Source organism: Sorex araneus, chromosome 2 (assembly GCF_027595985.1).
Source record: "Sorex araneus isolate mSorAra2 chromosome 2, mSorAra2.pri, whole genome shotgun sequence".
Taxonomy (NCBI): Eukaryota; Metazoa; Chordata; class Mammalia; order Eulipotyphla; family Soricidae; genus Sorex; species Sorex araneus.
The window spans coordinates 318,815,651-318,837,894 of record NC_073303.1 but is presented as its reverse complement, the minus strand read 5'-3'; the positions used below and the strand labels follow the sequence as shown (position 1 = coordinate 318,837,894).

The window sequence follows — 22,244 nt, the reverse complement described above, 5'->3', positions numbered from 1 at the left end:
GGCCGCGGCCGGGCGCGCTGACAGGTGCCCGCGGGCCGCTCCCGCCGCGCACAGCCCGGGGGCCCCGAGCGCCCCGCGCCCAGCGCCCACTAGTCCCCGCCCCGCCCAGCGCCCCGAGCCTGGGGTCCGCCGCGCGCACAGCCCGGGGTGCCCCAACGCCCGCGCCCGGTGCCGGCGACGCCCCATCCCGGTGCCAGCGTCGCCCGAGCCCCGAGCCCGGCCCCGCCGAGCGCCCGGCGTCCCCGCGCCCCGCGCGTCCCAAGGCTCCCTTCGCACCTACGGAGAAGACTGAGCCCCCAACGCGCGACGCGCCAAGCCACGTGAGTGTGTCTAGAGCGAGTTTCAGCGGGAAAGTCGGGCGCCGCGGGTGCGGGAAGGGGCTCGGGCCGCAGGTGCGCACGGACGGCGCGCGGCGCTCCGGGGTGAGCGGGGCCGGCTCCTGCCGGGGGATGAGCAGTTCCAGCCCCGACTCGCCTTCTGCAAAGTCGGATCCCAGCGGGGCAAAGTTGGCGGCGCGCTGGCTGGAAGCAGTTCTGGCTCTCGGCTACTCAGCCCCAGGGTGCTAAGGCGGCGGTTCACTTGTGGCTGTGTCTGAAACGTGATTTTACAAACTAGCAAGGACCGCTGGTGATTCCTGAAGTTCGGAAGGTGTGCTTATTTTTCCCTCTTCTGATTTGGAGGCAGAGTAGAAGGCTAGAGATTGAACAGGGTCCGGTGAGCACGCAGCGCTTGCGGCGCAGGCCCCTTTCTTTTGAGGTCCCCTGCCCAGCGCGAGCGTTGGCGAGGCGCGGCTCTAGCATGGTGCAGGCGCAAAGCTCCCACCCGCATCCCGACTTCGCGTCTCAGCCTCCAGGAACCTGGCTTTAAACTTGGAGACGAAATGGTGTGAAGAAATCACTGCTTACTAGTCCTCTCCGTCTCCATAAGAAAAGCAAAATCTCGTGTATGTTAGAGAGAACTCATAGGTATCGTATTCATAATGGACAGTTAAATTATTTTAAGGATTTAAAATTTTAATTCAAGGAGTAATTCACATTGGTTGTGAGTTGAAAGGAGAAAAAAATCTCCAGGAAGCAGTTAGAACTTTGGGGGACTACTTTTTTGCTGAAAGATACTTCTTTGATGAGGTGAACTCACCTTTTACATGGGATTTTACCAGTAACGATTTAAGTGTTATTTGTATTGTGTCAGATTTTTTTTCAGCACCAATAAAATTATTTGGTGCAAGATTTAAACGTGTCAGAAATCTATGAGAGGAAGATTGCCTGCCCCTATCATAGGATATATGGGATATTAAGAATAATTTTTACATGTAAGTATAAAAATAATGATTTTACATTTTCAGATCCTATGCAATTCTGGTTTGCTGTAATGTATCTGGCTTCAGAATTTTCCACAAACATTCCTACCCATTCCTCTTTCACATGGAAAAATGTGTTTTCCAATGATAAAATCCTTAGGAGCTAAACACCAAGACATTTTCTTGAGTTATATGTTTATTTTTAATTTCCCTTTTGTTTTTGATAAGTTGAAGGCAGGAGTTTCAGAAAATCTACCATTCTTATTCATTTAATTCATCGGTGTTTTAAGTAAAGTGCTACATCTTGGGGAAACTATGCATTTTCTGAAATTCTGGAGCACTGTGGTAATACTAAATAGTCCAATATGTTCTGACAGGTTGAGTTCAGAAGGTCTGCAAGTAAAAATGTGCATGTGTTATACCTGATCCTTTGGATAAGTTTGTCTGCGGTGTCCTAGCCATTTTCCTTGATGAAAAATTAAGATTTGAGTAAATTTGCTGACCCTGAGACTAGAATATTAGCAGTATCTGGGGCTTCTCTGTTTCAGTCACTTAACAAAAGACTTAGAGTTTGAGGATACTGTTTCTTTGGTTTGGGGATTTTTTTCTCCCAGGACTTCGTGTTGAGTCAACACCAAATTATGTTTCATTAAGATCTTACAATATAAATTTAATAATATAAATTTGAAGTCTGAGAAAACCTTGTGTATTCTCACCATGTAAACTATGCTAAGAATCCATCACCCAGCCCCACATAAATGCATCATATGTAGTCCTTAAATTGTGTGTATTAATTAGATATAAGAAGTGACATGAGCATTCATATACCCAGAGCATGAATACGGCATTGAGAGAGGTATATGGACAAAGATGGTGAAGGGGTCTACATCAAACACCCAAGCAAAGTAAGAGAGCCCCTTATTTTTGCTTGTTACCTTTTACTAAAAAAGTGGGTTTTCCTATTTAGAGTGATGACTTTGAGTCTCCGTACATATTAGGAAATTGCTGTCATTCCAGAATTATATGTAAAGGATTTACATATATTTAGTGGTTTAGTGGCATTTTGGTAATGTTCCCCTTCTAGAACTAAGCTTTGCTTAAGAAATGATTTCTGTAAGTGTTGATTTCTGTTACTTCATTCCAAAGAAAATTCACAAGCAATTTTTTTTCGGGGACTGTAATTCTTGCCTTTAATCGGGAGATCTACTGGTTAGCAGATCTGGGCTTCTACTAACCCTTCTGCTCTGCATGTACAATCACTCTCTGCTGTCTGCACAACATATCCCCAGGAGCCTCAGACAGGGATACATAATCATTTCATTTCAGAGGAAAAAGCATGACATTTTAAAGTGCCTAATGACCCAGTCTTTCAGTTTCTAAGAGAACTGCTGGTCCAGTTTACACCCTGAGATGGATAATTGTATTTTGCTCAAAACAGGCCCATATGAATGTGTGGTCCAGGTGTGAGGCAAGCTGGATTTCAGTGGATCAGTATCACAAATGTTTAGATTAAGAGAGAAAACAGGAACAGGCTTTTGAGGAACATTGTTCCCCAGCCTGCACTGGGACAACAACAGCAAAACTCATTTTATTGTGGTATTGACAAGACACTCACATTAGGTTCTCCATGTAGAACCATAGCCTTTGGGGTTTGGGGTATTTTTTTCTGAATTTGAAGAATTATTTTACATCTCTGGGTATCTTCCTGCATTACCTTACTATTCTGTAATATCTATTGATAGTTGTCTTTCTATTTTCAGAATGACAGTTTCAGTGGGTTTAATGTCAGTGGGTTTAATAGTTTTTAAATGTTTGATGATGTTCTAACAAATATGTGTAAGACATTGAAAAACATCACAAATGAGTGTTGCTGAAGTGCTGCAAATACTTCTGAAGACTTCAGACACCTAACTGAACAAGCGTGGCCGAAAGCGTCTAAATGGAGTTGTGTTTGTGGAAGGCCCACCTTGCTGGAGCAGGTGGTTCCTCTGAGGGAAGGTCCCCAAGAGAAGGCAGTGAGGCTAAAGCCACAGGCCACTGCTGAATCATTTGAGTTGACTTCTTTTCTCATATTTTACTGGAATAAATTGGTCGGTGATCTGTTTTCCATGAGCCACCTGCGAAATTTTTTTAAAAATGGTGAAAACTCAGTCAGAGCCTGGAGGCCACTTGTCTCCCCGCTGCTAGCCTCCGCCCTGCCTCCCCCAGAGCCCCCACCCTGCCTCCCCCAGAGCCCCCACCCTGCCTCCCCCATAGCCCCGGCCCTGTCTCCCCTCTGGCTCTCACCCTGTCTCCCTGTTAACACCCCCCCCCCTGTCCTGTTTCCCTTCTCCCATGGCCATTTTTGCCTTTGGGGAACTCGCAATTCCTGTTGACTAAGAGAGCTTTCTCTGCCACCACAAGACTGTCAAATCAGACGTCTTAATAATCTCTGAACCCGTTTTGGTCAGGACAGGAAACACACGCTCCCTTCCTGCCTCTGTTGTCCTGAGAGAACACTCTCTTCCCTCCATTTTTGCATATTTGGCAAATGGTTCCACCTTGCTCTCCGCTTTGTGGAGTGTGAAGGAAGCAGCTACTGTAGAGTCACTTCCAGGTGACCGAGTAGAGGAGCCCCCGAGCACCAGTTTTCAAGAGCCCAGTGCTCCAGGTCAGAGTTGGTGTGGAGAGGCGTGTGGGAGGCACACGCTCACTGGTGAGTGTCACACTGTTTCTTTGCCATGCTTGCAGAGCTGGGAATAACCTGTGGGCTTCTCTTCCTGGGGCTGTACCCTGGCACCTGCTGCCCCTATCCTGCCAGGTGTCTCAGGTGATGGACAGTACCATCAAGCTCCATTTGCACACTTTGCTTCCTGCTTGTCCCATGCTCCATTTCCTGAGGGCTTGGGGGCTTGGGGTCATGGCTTAAGGAATTGCTTAAAATGGACCCTAATTAGTGGGAAAGCGCCTTCTTCATATTTTCTCACTCAAGTGTGCAATGGTTCATTTTTCTTCAGCAATCAGCTTAGTGTTAAAGCAAATCTGACTGTCTTCCTGCCATTTTCGCGCCAAAAGTGAATTAAAATGGAGGTACCCTATATAATTACAAGGCAAAACAATAATATGAAGGGGGCCCAAGTTGATTCATTGATTCCTCATCTCTGTCTCTATCTCTCTCTGTGTCTCTCTGTCTCTGTCTCTGTCTCTCTCTCTCTCTCTCTCTCTCTCTCTCTCACTCCCTTGTCTTTATTCTTCTCCTGTCTTCTTTTTCTGTCTTCCTTTTTCATTTGTAAAGTTGTTCCAGAGACTAAACAAGAAGGACTGGATAGAATATTTTTTAATGGCCTTATACATACTGAAAGACATTTTAGTGCTCCAGTTTTTTAATTCACATACCAAAACTGTTGTGCCAGAGCATTTTCTGCCAGTTTGAAACTGTTTGTATTTAAATAGTATGGCTTGGGTGTGAGTCCTTTTCTAAAGCTACAAGTTCCACTATGAAGATCAATATGTCCATTTTTAGTAATTTTTTTAAAATATCAGATTTTCACAAACAAATCCAAACAAATGAACTGGCATATAAGATTTCCCATAAGCAAGTGGGAAAATGTTTAATTTAGAATCTTTAGGAGAAATGAAAATGAGGAATTGATCTTTTATAAGCTTACTTCTGAGGCACTCTGAAATGTCCTCCAGGCCTTTAATGGAACCCAGAGAGCCATTGGCCCCCTGTTGGGAGCCCCACTTCTAGCCTGAAAAGTGACCTTTTCCTAGTTCTCTGTGCTTTTTTGTAGAGAAGAAAATTAAGGTGATATTCAGAAGATCCGCAGGAAAATCATTGACAAATTGTGTATTCCACTTAACTAAAATCATAAGGCTAATTCTCTCATATTTTTATGATAAAGCAGATAATTATAATTTTGAATATTTGTGAATTTTCTAGAACTTTTCTACATGTGTTTTGCAATTTCTCTCTGAGATTGTATATGTTTCCTTCAATTTAAAGGTTGTTAAGTTTAATGAGGGTCAGATAAGGCTTTTTATAAAGGAAATGTAATTTGCTTTAACTAAACAATACAGAGTAATATGTTGAAAGTAAATAATTTAAACCCATTTAAAGGCCACAGAGAAACTTGACTTTTTTGTTTATAAAATTATGTTTTCTATTTTTTAATAGATATAAGCATTTTTTATAAGATTATAAATAAAGGACAGGCTTATTTCTGTAGTCCTACAAATGAGGAAGTTGTAAGCTGCTTTGAGGTTCTCCTAATGACACCCCCTGTCTCTCCCTGTTTATGCATGAGGACAGTGCAGGCTAAAGGTTGTGAGTTACAGACTCTGTTCCAAGCAATCCTCACTGAGCCTGATTTCCACTCCAAGTCACATTCATGAAATATTTTCCTATGTCCACGGTTTGGGGCACTTACATATTCAAGAGAATCAAAGGCAGGATTATAGGATAGCTAGTGATAAACAGTATCACAGAATAAAATGGAAACATAACATTTTTTGCTAATTGTATTCAATAAAAATGTCAGAATATCAAGCAGCATTCTTTTCTGCAATCATTTGAGTCTTTTTTCGATAGCAATTATGTGCTGTGAAATAATAGATACTCCTATTCTTCTCTGTGCCCTTCTCAGACACGGCTTAATTTAACTTCGTTTGAAGATGAGATGAAAAAGGTAAAACTATTAAGAGATCCAGCTATGATTTAAAGAGCCTAATTTTTTTATCCACAGTATACACATTTTACAGTATACACTGTATACTGTAGCAGAGTTTAAAAAGATGAACAGGGATGATCCTTCAATAATCTCTAAAAAGCTACCTCCTATTAATAGATCAGAGCTGATAAACCAGAACTGATTTTAGAATGGAGATCCTTGAAACCATGGAAATCATGTGATGTTGTAGTGGGGAGTCAGAGGGAGCACTCCAACAGTCTGAACCCCTTTATTTTGGAACTGGACCAAAATACTGCATTCCATTTTGGATGTTGAACCAAAGCTCCCATTTCTATTGTAGTGGGTAAGAGGTAAATAGCTACCTGGGAAACATGTGCCTGCTTTCAAACAGATTTTCTCTCTTGCTTGTGTCTCTCCCACCTAGACAGTAGGTTTTTCTCTAAATGAAATGAAAAGAGAAAAATGTGACTGTTCTAGAACAATATCCTCACTGGACAAATCAACAACACCTTTCATTGACTGTTTATAAGTATCTTTATAAAATTTATAAAGAAGTGGAGACTCTTGTGAGGATTTAAATAATTTTACTTTCTTTGATTCAAATTAAATACAGCTTTCACGGAAGACTCTCTCACCTTTAAGTAGAAGTTCAACAGTCCTGTAAAAACATTAAGTGTTCTTTGTTTTTAATAATATAGGTACTTGAGTGGATTTTCCACTACAAGTGGTTTTCATTTTGAATTTTAACATGTCCACATAAAAGAATCTACTGGTATCTTAAGATAACTTCACTGCTAAGAAGACAAGACAAGATTCTGTGTTCTTTTTTAACAATGTATTGCCTTATTCAGTTAAAAGACACAACTTTTACAACTTTTTTTTAACTTGGGGAGAATACTTTGGTAATAGGAACACAAATGTTCACCTGACATTGTTCTGTCTTAAGTTTATAACTCCAGTTAGTGATAAGACATCAGTACTTTTAGAACTATCAGTGAAAAACATTCTTTACTGGCAGTTCCTACATTTTTTTTAAAATGTAGGTCTCATTAGAGTTGTATCTAATTTTGTTGCTGGCCATACATGAAGTCTTCTAAAATTGGGATGAGGGGAAGAAGTTAAATTATTTTTAAACGTATAGTGTTTAAATTAAATGATGAAGTGTAAAATGCTATTTATGTTTGAAGCTACATAGTAAATGGCATAAGATGAGAGTCCATGTCAGGAAAAGTCTTGTAACAGCATATGTGACTTTTGAATGTGTGTGTGTGTATTTCTCCCAGAGCTGCTGAATGAATAGCAGTCATTTGTTGTAGTATGAAAGCTGAAAGAATATTAGCATAACTCTTCCCTAAGAAGTGGCTCCTCTACACATGAGAGGTGGGGGATAGATAAGAGAATGTAAATGGACTAGGCCTTGCCAAAACATTTCCTGGGCCACTTTGAATCCAGTTCTCAACCTGCTAACAACAACCTGCATACAGGAAAGTGTCTCCAACTATATTTTCTCTCTTTAAAAACACCCAGTGACTTGGTTAACTTGTCTTTTCTACCTCAGTTGGATATGTATGGCATACTATGGCATTCAAAAATACTACTGTGATTATTTTCCTTCTGTTTTGAATACTTCTTTGCTAAGAATGTTTTCAAACCACATGTTTGAAATGGCTGCCTCTTATTTTGAAAAGGCTGCCTCTATTCCCTTTGACCCTTCCTCTTATGCATATCAGTTCCTACTCATGGAAAAAAATATGTGCAGACAGAATTGCATATCTGAACTAATTTGTCCCCAAAAAGAATGTTCCAGTAGAACACACAGCTAGAAGCATTTTCTGTGACTCATTTAAATATGCGGTATTGGGGGTAAAGAGAGGAAGGTGTAGTATCCAAACTGAATTCTCTGCTGTCCTGTCCAAATCCTATTTTTCACTATTATTTGAGCCACTAATATGTTGTAGAGTGATCATGAACTATGCAGATTGGCAGCTAATTTCTGAAGAATGAAAATACTTTAGAAATGAAGTATGAGTGCTCTCAACCTGTTTTGTCAAGTCATTAGGAAAACTTAAAGGTTCCCCTGATTAGACACAGACCAGGCTTGACTTCTGGAACTTTCTCTTGGAACATTTCTTTTTCCTAAGGTGTTCATATGATAGGTCTCTAAAATAAATAAATAAATTGTTCAATAAATAAAATCTGCCAGTCTGAGATGAAATGACTGCCCTCTCAGCAGGAATAAGGAGCTAAGGTTTTTAAATAGGTTATAGGCATGACTTGTATTTGCCCTACTCAAAATTCAAAATTCACTGTCATTGAGTACATAAGTTACTATAAACAGAACTATACACACACACACACACATATTTGAGTAAATACCCAGAATTTTGCTCTATTGTAAAGTTTGATAATGAAATTTTCCTTAATTGCAGGGGAATATGTGATTCCTGTAAAGATAGATCATGTGCATTTCTTATTTCTTATACCCTTGAAGTCAGGGTATACTGGACTCTGAAATTCTGACCTGTAAGGACAGGATGACAGACATCATTGTGGGACAGCGTGGTTCATGTCTCAACTCCACTGTGTGGTTGCATAAACTTGGGAAGCTAATTCTCTCTTAGCTTAGTTTTTCATCCATAACAATAGGAATAGTATGTATTACACATAATAGTAATATTTATAATATAGGATACACATCAAACAAATAGATATAGAATGCATTGTACACAATGAAGGTGTCAAATAATTTTATTTGCTGGGGAAGGACATACATGGCTCTGTGAATCTTAGAAATCCTTTAAAAACGTCAGACACATGATAGGTTGCTTATATAAAGTTTGCTATAAAGCTCTTCTTTTAAACTGTCTTATAAAATACATTATATCAGGGATGGGAAGTAATTTATTTGTTTTTTTTAAGGATAGTATTATATTGTTCAAACATCAGAGAACACAGAGTTTCAAAGCTTGTAAAAGTATTCCATGCTGGCAGTGAACAGACTAATTCTGAGTGTCCTTCAGTGGTTCATTACGGTATTTTTGGCATGCTGTTTGCTTAACAGTTCTTTAATAGCTACTGCTTTGTGTGGCTTGAAAAGCGATCAAACAATGCTTCTTGTCAGGCATCTGTGTTTAAATTCTAGTTTCATTCATCCGACTCATTTTCATGGAAGAACCACAATATTTCAGAGCAAATGCTTTAGGGAGAAGGGGTCTTTCTCACAGAGAAAAAGAGGAATATAGCGAACTTACTGACCTACCCCCACCTTAACCTTTCTCACAGTCCCACTGGATCGTGGGCTCTATGGCATATTCTCCAGGTCACATGCTCACTGGCAGCAGGAATAAGGGCGGTGCTCGTGTAGGTCTGCCCAGGCTCCTCTCTAAGGAGCTACATCTGCCCTGGGCTGTTGGATGCTTATCCCTAGGACACAGGTGGGTCCATTCCCATAATTAACTGAAGGAAGAGAAGAAGGCAGGGTCAGGGATGGTGATTTTAGATGATCACTATCTGGTAGGATGTTCCAAGGGCCAGAAGAAGTAGGAAGTAGAAATGTCCTTGGTGCTGGCCTTTGACCAGAGGTGCTGTGGGGCTGCTCTGCTCTTGTTGGTTCATTTGTTTTTTTTTTTTGCTTGATCTTCAATTTTGCCTGCTCTTTGAAGTCATTGATATGCTAACTCCATTGAAATGGGCTTAGGAAAATTCTGTTTAAGTATGTTTGGTCTGAAGAACCAAAAAGAGATGCAGAGAAGGAGAAGCAAGTGAGGAGAGTCAGATGGAGCTGGAGCAGACAGCAGGCGATGCAGAGTCTGTCCCTTCCAGTTCAGTGAGAGCCTAGGAGCAGAAGCTGCTGTACTTTAGGATCACAGGTTTAGGCTCTTGTCTCGGGATGGCCACTGACTGCCTGTCAAGTTGGCCCTCACTTATCTCTGCATCTATTTCCCCTTGTGCAAGATTCAGAACTGCTTGCTCCAGAGAAACAATAAATGCATTCACATTTATAAACACTGCACAGGGGAAATAGTAGAAATATTTAGAAATATTTTCTATTACTTATAGCTTGAATTCTGGCCCAAATTTATGTTGTCCCTCTGCAGAGAAGAGACTTCCTGTGTTTCTGTGAAAAAGCATTCTGATTTCTCTCTTGAAAAATTTCTGGTATTAATTTTTCTTCAGGTGACGATTGGCAAAAGCAGTTTATTAATTCACTTTGGGGAGGATATCTTACTAATTGCAAGCTCCTCTGCAGCAAAACTCAATTCAAGCCTGAATCCCATCTTCCACCTGACACCACTTTCTGCTTAAGTGTGGGAGAACAGATTCCAGTAAGTTCTAGCTAAAATAAATATAAGTCTTTGGTAGCACATGTGTAATGGGATAAGATGGTTTCTCAGGCCCCTTGAGAGACTCCCAGTGCTGCCCCTTTTTAAGCTCTGCCTTTGGAAGGTGCCTTTCCTCAGTTTCTCATTGCTGGTTTATTATTTTAGTCTTTGACTAAAATTGAAGTCTCGTGGAGAAAACAGTGGAAGAAAAAAAAATAAAAGTTACCCGTTTTATCATCCTGAGCTGTAAATTAGGAATTTTGAGGAGTTTGAGGGAACCCCATGTTACAGACAAGAAAGGTCATGAAATTCACAGGACTTCATCCACACTGAAAATACCCACACTGGCTTTATTCCTAGCTCTTTAAGAATATTAAAAATTGGTTGAGCGATTTCACTAGATACCTGCCCAAGCAAAATCTGGTATCAGTAGGATGGCCGAAAGTGTGTCGGAAAGTCTGAGTGGGCCTGATCACCTAACAAAGTCCCTAGTGGTATTGGTAGGAGGATAGCTGTGGACTTTTAGTACCGATGGAAAAAAGCTTCTTGCACACAATTCCAGAGTCCTCTGGCTCCATGTTGTCGCTCTGCACAATAGCACTAGTCTGCCCAGTGAGCAGGCGGGTTCCAGGAAAGTCCTCACCCAATTCCCTTCTTTCGGTCCTTGCCCAGAGCGAGGGCTTTGCTGCACAGCAGAACCTCACGCATGGGCACAGATCCTCTGCTTCATCCTGTGAAGGGCCTGAAGTTCTGGGAGACAGCACCGGTCTGCTCCACTCCCTGCAGTGTTTGGGCTAAAGACATTTCTGAAACTGAGTAAAGCACAAACTCTAAAATGAGGATGTTGTGTCTACTTGTAAAATAAAAGTGTGCTGTAGTAAATCAAAAGCATTTATGGCAGTACACTTGGAATATTCTTAGTAATTCACTTTTGATTTAAAAATAAAACCAAAACTTGTGGAGAGAGGTGAACACATGCACACATATGAAAATTTTAATTACTATAAAGTGTAGATAGTATGGATGTTTTCTTGCACATATTTTTAAAATATTATGAAACATTATTTATATGAAAAATATTCAAAGTGATCAGTCATATTAAAATTTTGTATCAAAGTAGTATTTGTTGCAAAATTATTTTAGTTCTGCTGTATATCTAACTAATACATATATTTTAAGATTTTTTTAAATTATCACAAAAATACTGTATTAATATTCAGAAAACAGAATTGCATATCAAAGCTGCACGTTTCTCTCATTTAAGTGCATCTTACTTCCTTATAATAGTTTTGGCTGTTTCTAAGGAATTCCACATTTCTGCCTTTTTCATAGTTAAAGGCTCTGAGACTGGTCCACTGCTCTGGTTCTGTGTTTATTTCGAGCTACTTTGTCAGTCCTTGCCTGCCTGTGGACCCTTGCTCCTGAGTATGAGACCCTGTGAGTAACAGAGAGAACAGTGTCTCTGCCACCCCTAGTCACTGACTGTCAGCCACACATCAGCTGTGGAAATCCATGTCCCAACTCAGACTAGAGCAGTGGCTTTCCGAGAGGTTTGGAAACCTTTCACCATCCATGTAAGATGACAGTCATTCGTGTCATCTTCATAAATAGTGCGCATGATACTGAAGTTAAAATACATATTTCATAAGCACCCCAAAATGTGATTGTCTACATCTATGTGACCTCTGCCTACAAGGCTTTTTAAGTCTGGCTGAAGAGGGCAAGACTCTCCCAGCCTTCCCTCGGTGCCCTGATATCTCAGGCTTACATGTCTGAACCAGTGGGAGACGTACCCCCCAGGGAAGCAAAATGTTTAGGTTTAATGATTGATTCAGTCAGGTTAGAGAAGGGTTCCATCTGAAAGTTTTCTGCCAAGCTTAACTTAATAAATTTTGTTGAGGTCACTTTCTGATGGCCACACTTTTCCCATCCACAGAGCTCCCACACATCCTTTATTGGAGGCACCTGTAACTTTTGAGGTATAGGCCAGAACCCTAACTACTAGGCAAGCATTGCCTTCTGCCTGACTCTGTAGGCATCTCTCTGGGGTTTGTGATGGTGATCACTGTGTGTGCAGAGTATTTATTGTTCCTCTCAAGGGCAAACCTTTCCAGTTGCTTTTCTCTTTTACTCCCGTTCTGAGGAGCCAACCAAAAGAGGAAGTTTTGAGGCCTCTCCTGGGCTTGTTCTGAGGCTAGCACGAGCTTGACTTTTTTTCTGTGTAAGAGCACTGGAAAAGTCTGAGACAAGGCCCAAAGAGTGGGGGACAAAGACAGAAGCACTCGAATTACCCATCTGCCAGGCTAGAGGTGTATTCATTATTGATGGAGGTAGTGGAGTTGCTGCTCATATATGCAGCCCTGCCTGGGTAAATGAGACATTCTTCAGCAAATTGCTTCGTTTTTTGATTGCTGATTGTACGCGTGTCACCAAGCTGACTCAAGGTTCATCGATGCATGCTCAGTAAATTAGAAAGAACATAACTATGGATCAGCCAAGAGAATGAATTCTGTGCCTACAATGACCCAGGGCCATTTAATTTTCTGCTTAATTTTGTTGCAGTCAGTTTGCATTTTGGGTTATTATGCAGTAGGAAATTAACAATAAATAACAAATTTGGTCCTCCTGTGCTTGTAATGATATTTTTATAAATCTTTGTAATGCCGTTTTTAAAAGGATCAAGGTCTGTGCCAGTCTGATACTCCAGCAAGTATGTAGAAAGGAAAATGCATTATTCTCTCTAGATAACATTGTTGTTAAATAGCATAAGGTTTCTTTAACTCTCTCTTTCTCTCTCCTATCTCATTAGTCATTTGCTTTAAACTAAAATTCCTTCCTCTCTTTTTCAGATAAACTGAGGACAATGAATGCTGAGGAGGGTCAAGATTTGTCCCAAGTTTCAGGTGAGAACATTTTAAGATGACCTACTTGGGCAGTGGTGGGGGGGCAGGGGCTCATGAGGACTGTCTGTTGTATACCAGCAGTTAGGTGCCAGTTTTCATGGGAGAAAGAAAATTTCATGTCTGTCCTACAAAAGGGTAAACCAAGGTGGAACTTACATCATCATTTAACTTCAACTCTCAAATTTTCCCAATTTGAGAACCTGAACAGAAAAATCTCAAAGATAAAATTGGCTTTACTAATTTTTTTGTTTTTGTTTTTGTGTTTTGCTTTTTGGGTCACACTTGGAGATTCTCAGGGGTTACTCTTGGCTTTGCACTCAGAAATCACTCCTGGCGGTGCTCAGGGGACCATATGAGATGCTGGGAATCGAACCCGGGTTGGCTGCATGCAAGGCAAATGCCCTACCCGCTGTGCTATTGCTCCATCTCCAGCTTTACTATTAATAATAAATCAACTTGCAGAGGATTAAATATATGTACTACTCATGGGGGTGGAGGGTTATCTTTTCTAAACCCCAAATACGTGTCAGCAATTGTGTTTAAAATGCAAAGAAAGAACAAGAGGGAGATTGGAGAGAAGGAGGGATAAAGGAGAGAGGACTTTCAGAAACATAGTTTGGGGTCTCAGTTCAACATTTTTAGAATGTTTATTAAGCTTAGAAATAGCTAGGGCTGTAGGGTTTTAGTATGTGATACTTAGCACTTTCTAGACTCCTGGTCCACGAGGCTAGACACTGTGAGAGGATGGCTTGCCATTGACCCCTGAGCCCCCTGCTCATCACTGAAGTAACTTGTCCCCACTTGTTTCCAAGTTTTGATCAAACCATGCATATTCCTAAGTCAGATCACATAGTGGAGACCAGGCCTGAGAGTGGCAGCTGCTACTTGGTGGCCACTCATTGGAGAGTGTGCAGGAGAACTACTCAAATTTCATCAGCTGGAGACCACCTTACTACAGTTGCACCCACCCATATCCTTCCTCCATTGCTCAAGATTCTGTTGTACCATAGCACTGTCATCCCATTGTTCATCGATTTGCTCGAGCGGGCACCAGTAATGTCTCCATTGTGAGACTTGTTGTTACTGGTTTTGGCATATTGTATATGCCACGGGTAGCTTGCCAGGCTCTGCTGTGCGGGCAAGATACTCTTGGTAGCTTGCCGGGCTCTCCAAGAGTGGTGGAGGAATCGAACCCAGGTCGGCTGTGTGCAAGGCAAATGCCCTACCCGCTGTGCTATCGCTCCAGTTAGAAAGCTAAAAAGTTTGGACTTGACTCCTGAGTTCAAAGAACAAGCAAAAGATCAGATTTTCAACTGTGTCATTTACATTTGAAAGCATTGAGTCCTAGGACCATTTAGGCAGGACCTTTGATGGAAGTGAAAATCTATCAACAAGTTTAGTAATACCTATACTAATCAAAGTCTACATTTACAATGTATTGAAGAAGGCGATCCTAAAGATACTCTCACAAATGCACAGAGTATTTAATCAGAGATTCTCAGAAGCACTTGCACCTGAAAACTTTGATATATCCATCCTCTTTTCATTCAATGCTTAAAAATAAAGAAGATAGGAATAATAAAAATAATGCTTAAAAATAAAGATGATAAGAATAGTTTGAAAAGATCTCCAAGAAAAATACAAATGCAAAAGAAGGATTTTTCAGGATGGTGTGCAAAGTATCTTTTTTTAAAAAAAATGTCAGCAAATCACACACTTTCTATATGCTTGTGTATACATTTAGGAAAATTATAGAATAATTTTAATTATATCAATTATATAATATAATAATATATAATAATGAAATCGATCAGTTTGTAATCTTTACTCTTAATCCTAAAAGCAATACTGAATGCCTTCACTTGGGCAGGAATTTCTAAAATGTTTTGCCTGAAGAACAGCTGGTCAGTTTTCTTATACCATGGTAACAAAAACAACAAGAGCCTGGGGCTGAGTCATAATATAGTGGGTACGTTGCCTTGCATGTGGCCTACCTGGATTTGATCTCTAGCAGCCCTTATGGTCCCCTGAATACCACACAGAGTAATTCCTGGGTTCAGAGACAGAAGAAAACCCTGAGCAACGCTGGATGTGACACCAACATCCCCCCCAAAAAAGTCTCATTTTCTTTTCATATTTGTCTCCTTCTTAACATGATGCCGAACATTCCATTTGTTCCAGGAGCTGGACATTGAGAGGAGATGGTAGTGTTACATGTAGAGATTTTGACATGAGGGGATGATAAGAGAGCAGATTTATTACTTGTGACTTTCTTAAAAAGAAAAACTTCTGGGGTTGAAATGATGTGAGGTTTGGTCTAAATTTCAGTTGGTTAATACTTAGCAAAGGAAATTATATTTCTAAAACACTAACAGTGCTTTGGGGTTTATTGGGGGGGTGGCTGTAGGGTGGATATTACACCCTGAAGTGCTCAGGGCTGTTCCTGGTTATGCCCAGGACACCATACATAGAGGCACAGTTCAAATCATGCTAGGCACGTGTACTATCTCTTCGGCCTTAGTGCTTTTGATTGATGTTAAAGGTGGAATATTTTAAAGAATGATTAAAGCATTTAGAAAATAGTGACATGTTTACTGAAAATTTGAGTGCTTTTTTTCTATTTCTTAGAATTTTAGTGCAACTTCAGTTAAAACCAAGATAATTATGTTTTTGTATCCAAAATTATTAATATGGAATAAGGTTGGTCATTTAGCCAAACAGGAGTTGATGTTCTTGATATGAATGTAAACAATTCTGAGGAACATGTTACTGACTCCTATTTTCTCATGAAATTGTTCAGTGCTATGTTCTTTCCACAGGAAAGAAAACATTAACTTTCTAAGTTTAACCCTAGGAAATTGACAACTATTTAGGCAAAACATGCTCTAGGGTCAAAGAGAAAGTATAGGGGTCAGAGCACTAGTGCAGTGGATAGGGTGCTTGCCTGGCACGTGGCTAACCTGGGCTAAATCTCCAGTGCTCCATATGGTCCCCAGGACCCCGCAAGGAGTGATCTTTGAGCTCAGGCCAGGAATAAGCCCTAAGCAACACTGGTGTGGCCAAAAGAGAGACAGAGACAGAGAGACAGAGACAGAGAGAGAAACGGCAGAGATTAAGGTGCTCGCCTTACACATGGTCAACCAAGTTCAATCCCTGCCTGGCACCATATGTGGCACCCTGAGCACTCCCAACAATCATTCCTGAACACAGAGTCAGAAGTAAGCCCTGAGCACAGCCAGGTATGACCCAGATCCCCTCCCTAAAAGCATTTTATAGTCATATAAAATATCAGCAATTTTATAGTCAACCTTATATAAAATTACACTCAAAAACAGAGGAATAATTATAACTCCAGCTTCTTTTTATGAATGACATGATTATTTCTTCCCTGGAATTTATACTAAATGTGATCTGCACTTCAGTTTAAACAATCTTGCTGATGACAGACGCCTATTAAATGTTTAGTGATTTGTCTTTACTTAAAATATTGTTGAATATGGAAAATGTTGTTGAATAGGCTTGGAGGAAGCTTTCCAAAGCAACATAACCTTTTCTTTAGGGAACATCTCATTAACTCTTTTGGTAAAATATTTTTTCTTTTCTTAATGAAGATTTCCAAAAGACAATCTTAATAAACTGTGTTATATGTATGTATATATGTATATATGTGCATTAGATCCTTAGTTAACTTTCTTTTTTAAAATTTATTTATTTATTAATTTTTTTAGGAGGAAAACAATTTTTTAATCATAAAATATTGTCATTCCATATAAGGAAATCTCCCCATCAAGTTGATTAACATATTCATCAATTTATTTATTTTTTTAATGTAGACAAAGCCACAACTATTGATACAATTCTAGAGTTGAAATTTATTAGAAGATGTCTCCAATATTAAAATTGATAAACTTGAATCAATTTTTATGTGAAAATTGTTATACCTCACCACATGGTTGTTACATTTTTGTCTAAGGATTTGCTAAACTATTTATCGCAGCTGAACCATCTGTGTTACTGTTTGGTTTGCTTTCTAAGGTAAGGCTTGGCCTATGATAGAATAAAGGATGTAAGAGTTGAGGTCTGTATCAACAGTGGGGTTACCTTTTATCAAAACTACAGAAATGGACAATTTTCCTTGCCTGGGATACTGGAGTGTCATCTGCAGAGTGTGAGATTTGAGACTTTGGTTTCTCTGGCTCTTACAGCCCTGAAGCTAGAGCTATAATGGCACCTTTTTTCCCTTTGGGGGTAGGGATGCTTCTCCCAAGTGATGCTGAGGAACTGCGCCTCCTCCCCCACGGTAATTTTTTATTTTGCATGACAGGCACTGATGGGCCATGCTTTTGGTGCTCAGGGATTATTCCCGACTTTATGCTTAGGAATCACTCCTGCTAGTGCTTGGGAGACCATATGTGGTGCCAGAGATCAAATCCTGGTCGACTGCATGCAAGGCAATAGCGTGGCTCTTGGCAGTTCAAAGCCAAGTAGGCTAATGATGCACTGTGAGGGTCTCAGCTTATGGTGCTGCTCAGATCCTGTGGTGCTACAGATTACCTGGACCACCCTGCAGTGTTCAGAGGCTTCCAGAGTCATACCCTGCAGTGCTTGGTGCTTTGGGGGATATCCCTCATGACGCCCAAGAGACCATGTGGTACCAGGGATCTAACCAGATTAGTTGCATTCTCATGAAAGACATGAACCATAGACCTATAGTCTATCTCGAGTGCCATATAATGACTGTTTCTTAATGGTGTTCATAATATTTTCAGAACATCAGAATAATAAATAGGCTCTGTAAACACAGATAAACTGTTTCATGAAATTGGGCTCATTTGTACTGAAATATCAACAAAAAGTACTAGCTTCTCTAGTTAGTCATGGTAAAGTACTTTGATGGAATACTTTTTATTTGTGAAAGACTCCTCTAAGCACTTTTCTTATTTAAACTTTATAAGACTCCAACGAAGAAGGTAGAATTGCCATCTTTGTTTGTGGGTCTATAGATTCAAGAGAGTTTCAGAACCTGACTCTGAGTCCCCAGGGTTTACTTACTTCACTTGGATATTGGATTGCAAACTTCTCCACTACTCGATGGAGTTGAAATTCTGTATTATAATTTCTGTTTGGCCCCAGAAATTGTGTTCGCCTGGTTACCTAGGATTTTGTATAATAAAACTCATATATTTGGGAAGATATAAAATTATAGAAGTCTATTGCATGAATTATAAACTAATTAAAATTGTTTTATTGCTGCTGAAAAGCCAATTATATACTTTTCTCATCTAATTTGTCAAAATATTTCTCATAGGTAATAGTTTACTTGAAACATAGACATTCAGTAAATTGCATATTAGCAAAAGATTTGTTTCATTTCTCAAAATAAATGAAATTATTTTATATCTCCCCTTTAAATACTTTATTTCTTGCTATTTACAACTCTGTGTGTTTGTGTGTCATTGTATATGCACTTAGGCAAAATATGAGCATTTGTGTTATACATGTTTCTGTAGTACATAATAGTTTACAAAACAGTCTCATGAACTCATTTAGCATACCAGCATTCAGACACATAATTATTTTATCTTATCTAAATAATAACCCTATGAGGTAAGTAATAATCATGATTTTAAGCCTACTTTTACTATTGAGATAAGAATTTTTGAGGAATCACTTTTTCAAATTCCTATCAGCCTTATGTTGGTCAAACTGGAAATTCATTTGGATCAACTAATTTTCAGATACAGTGTGTTAATAATTCTGTTTGTTTTATATTTAAAATGATTATCTGTTTGTTTTACATTTAAAATGAAAAATTTGTTTAGAATCAGCATGAAAAGATATATTTGTTTCACATGAAGTTTTTTACCTAACAGTATATTTTACTGTGGAAATCTCCAGTAATGAAAGTACCTGAGGGTCACTGGGTACAAAACTTATGGGAATGATTTCAGCTTCTTAATCACAGCTGCCACTTCTAAAACTCTGGGGGCTTTTAGGCAAATCAGATGACTCTTAAAAACCATCGCTGAGTGAAGGTGAGCAAGACTGACTTACAATGGAGCCCTTGGAGAGCACAGGAATAGATCTAACTTTGCTCTTTTCCAGTTCTGACTTCTTTCTAGATGCCACTGAACATGCCTAGGTTGATTTTGTATTCTCCTTTCTCCCCATGTGTTTTTTCTGATAGAGAGTGCCTATTGATCAATCTGACCCATGGTATTTTAGAACCATAACCCCTGCTGCTTTCATTATTCCCTCTTCTCCCCCACATGGGACATTATAAAGTAGTGAGATACGAGATGAAGGACACTGGTGAGCCAGCATTTAGTCCAGGCAGCCCTGACATGCTGGGGGTACTATTAAGGAGCATGCTCATTATTAAAAGGATCAACAGTTTTTAGTTGACTTTGTACTCTGAAAAACATACCGAATAATTTCTAAGCAATCAAGGGTTATTTAGGCATATTTTGACATGAATTCAGAAGAGTAGTATTATTTCATGGAACTCTTGATTCTTTATGGTTCTACCTGATCTCAGTGTACCATGGTATTTAAATACATTCAAGAGTATCATGGAATACTGCAAAGTCATTATAAGTAAAATAATAATAATATAATATACTGATAAAGCTTAGTATCAACTCAAATTTTCACCCTATAATAATTGCCTCTAGCTGGTTGATTACAATGATTCGCCATTCCATGTACATTTAATTGTAAATTTATGAACAAGATAGGTTCAACACTCATTTCTATGGAAAGTATTCAAGAAAGTAAGCAGTCTGGGCCTTTGATCTGTGATTCTTACCTCTCTAAACAGAAGATAGTTTTAAATATTGAAGTTCTCTGTATGATTATTCTAACTAAAATGATGAAAGTCACCATATCTCTGGTCCTTAAAACGTGAAAATACTTATTCCTTTTAGTCATCATTAAAAATACTGATTAATGAATTGCTTACATATCTCCTTGCTTCTTTTATTCAGAGTTTCCCCCACTTATAAATTAGGTGAAAATAGCTAAATATTTAGTTATTATTACTCTAAGCTCTTCTATTTAGGGCCATGAAAGCATTACTGCTATAAAGGCTTGGATGAAACATGAGCACTTTAATCAATTTCTCTCTGCCCTTTTGTTTTTCCTTGAGAAATTCTTACAATCCTGCATCATTGTTTTTAACTATTTATCTTGTATCGGCTATCCAAATATACTCAATAATGTTCTTTCTGAAGATATGCCAGTGGTAATTAAGCTGGAATAACAAACTGCAATGTCTGTTTCCTAGAGAATGTGAATATTCCCTAAAGCCTTACCTGGTGTCTGTGCAGGTTCTATTTTAAAGTATTCCAGTAAGAGTTATTTCATACATTGGAGATCCTTTTTTCTGATCTCACCAATTCTCCGAAGAGCTAATATTGTTCTTGCAGGTAGTTCATTAAAAAAAAAAAAACTTGAAAATTCTATTGTGCCATGTTTTCTCATACTTTCCTAATTCTTTAAACTTTCTCCCTCAAGTCTGGGTTTGTCTGTGGGAAAATTCTTTGCCTGTTAATCAAGGTACAAACCTAGCCATCAAGCATGCACCCCCAGACTTGATTCTCTATCAATCTTCCTTTACATTCTTATTCTTAACTATTATTCCACTATAGCCTGAATGAGTCATTTGCTTCAGCTGGGACCTCCCCACCTGTTTCTTGCATATATTTTACACCTCCTACCTCAATTTTAAAGCATATATAGAAGGTTAGAAGGGTTTTTTTTTGGGGGGGGGGCGTTCCAAAGAGAAGGTTAGAAGGTTAGAAGGTTTTTTTTTGGGGGGGGGGTCCAAAGAGAGAGCTTTCAATAAGCTATGTGTTCTCACTAAAATCTTCAAAGTGTGGTAGTATGTTCTTTATTGCAAGAGACTTAATTTTCTGTTGTTGTTGGCAAGGGGAGGATAGGGCACACTTCTTGGTGCTTATAATTTACTTTTGGCATTCAAGTATCACTCCTACTAGGTTCAAGGGACTGTATGGAATGCTGGGAATCAAATCCAGGACAGCCATGTGCAAAACAAGCTCTCTACCTTCAGTACTATCTATCCAGTGCTGGATACACTTGATTCTAATATAGTCTAATTGTGCAGAAGACATCCTAAAATTCACAATATTATTGAAAAATTCTACTTTGTTAGGTTGAATTTAAGTTGTTTTTAGGTTTTTTTATTTACTACAGTTAAATAAGTTACAATGGTACTAAGTAATTTAAATAGCAATTATTGTAAGGTTAAATTTTAAATAGTGTTAAAATTTATGGCATTGGGACCAGAGAACTGGTACAAGCAGGTAGAACAATTGCCTTGGGTCTTCCTCCGTCTTTACTTCCTTTTTCTGTTTCATAATTGGGTCTGTATTCCAGTCTTCATGCATTGTATTGTATTTTATTTTCATATTTCAAAGATATAAATCCTGTTGTTTGAGTATCTCCTGATGTGAGGAGGGAATTGTGTTCCTGTATTACTTGTTTATTTTCTGTCCTGTCTTTCTGATTCCACCAATTTGAATTAGCTTAAAACAACTAGAAGAACATTCCCTGGCTCCTGAAAACAAAATGAACAAAACCAGGGTGCTTAGAATGATCATTCTGATGATGAAAAACCAGATAAGTATGAGGGTGTAATATGATGAAAACTTCATGAAGATAATTGGGGCAGCTATATAATGGAAGCATTTGGCATACTGTCATGAAGAGTTATAAAATATGTAGATGACTTTGACCCTACCATAAAGCTTCTGGAAATATATTTATTCTGGTAATCATTAAGAAACGTGCAGCGGATTAGCTGGTAGGATATTCCCCAGGGTGTTTAACAACAACAATAATAGTAATAATAATACTGAAAACAATATAAGTCAAAATTAAAAGGATACAAATGTGTACTATGTACCCAAACAATGGAGTATTACACAGACATTGTAAATTAAGTGATAGCAATATGATCACATGTCAGGGAATAAAATTTGCAAGAATGTAAAAAAGCTAGTTCCTTTTGATTGAAAAATATATATTA

At 39.1% G+C, this 22,244-nt stretch overlaps 1 protein-coding gene across 1 annotated transcript in view; it reads left to right on the top strand.

Moving 5' to 3' along the window:
• Window positions 1–200: 200 nt before the first annotated feature.
• The window catches only part of IKZF1 (IKAROS family zinc finger 1), a 94,377-nt gene continuing 72,333 nt past the window's right edge, over window positions 201–22,244 (top strand). The window contains exons 1-2 of the mRNA XM_055127590.1: window positions 201–320; window positions 13,142–13,195. Of these exons, the coding sequence (XP_054983565.1) occupies window positions 13,156–13,195 (40 nt within the window). The 5' untranslated portion in view covers window positions 201–320; window positions 13,142–13,155. The remainder of the gene's footprint in view (window positions 321–13,141; window positions 13,196–22,244) is intronic.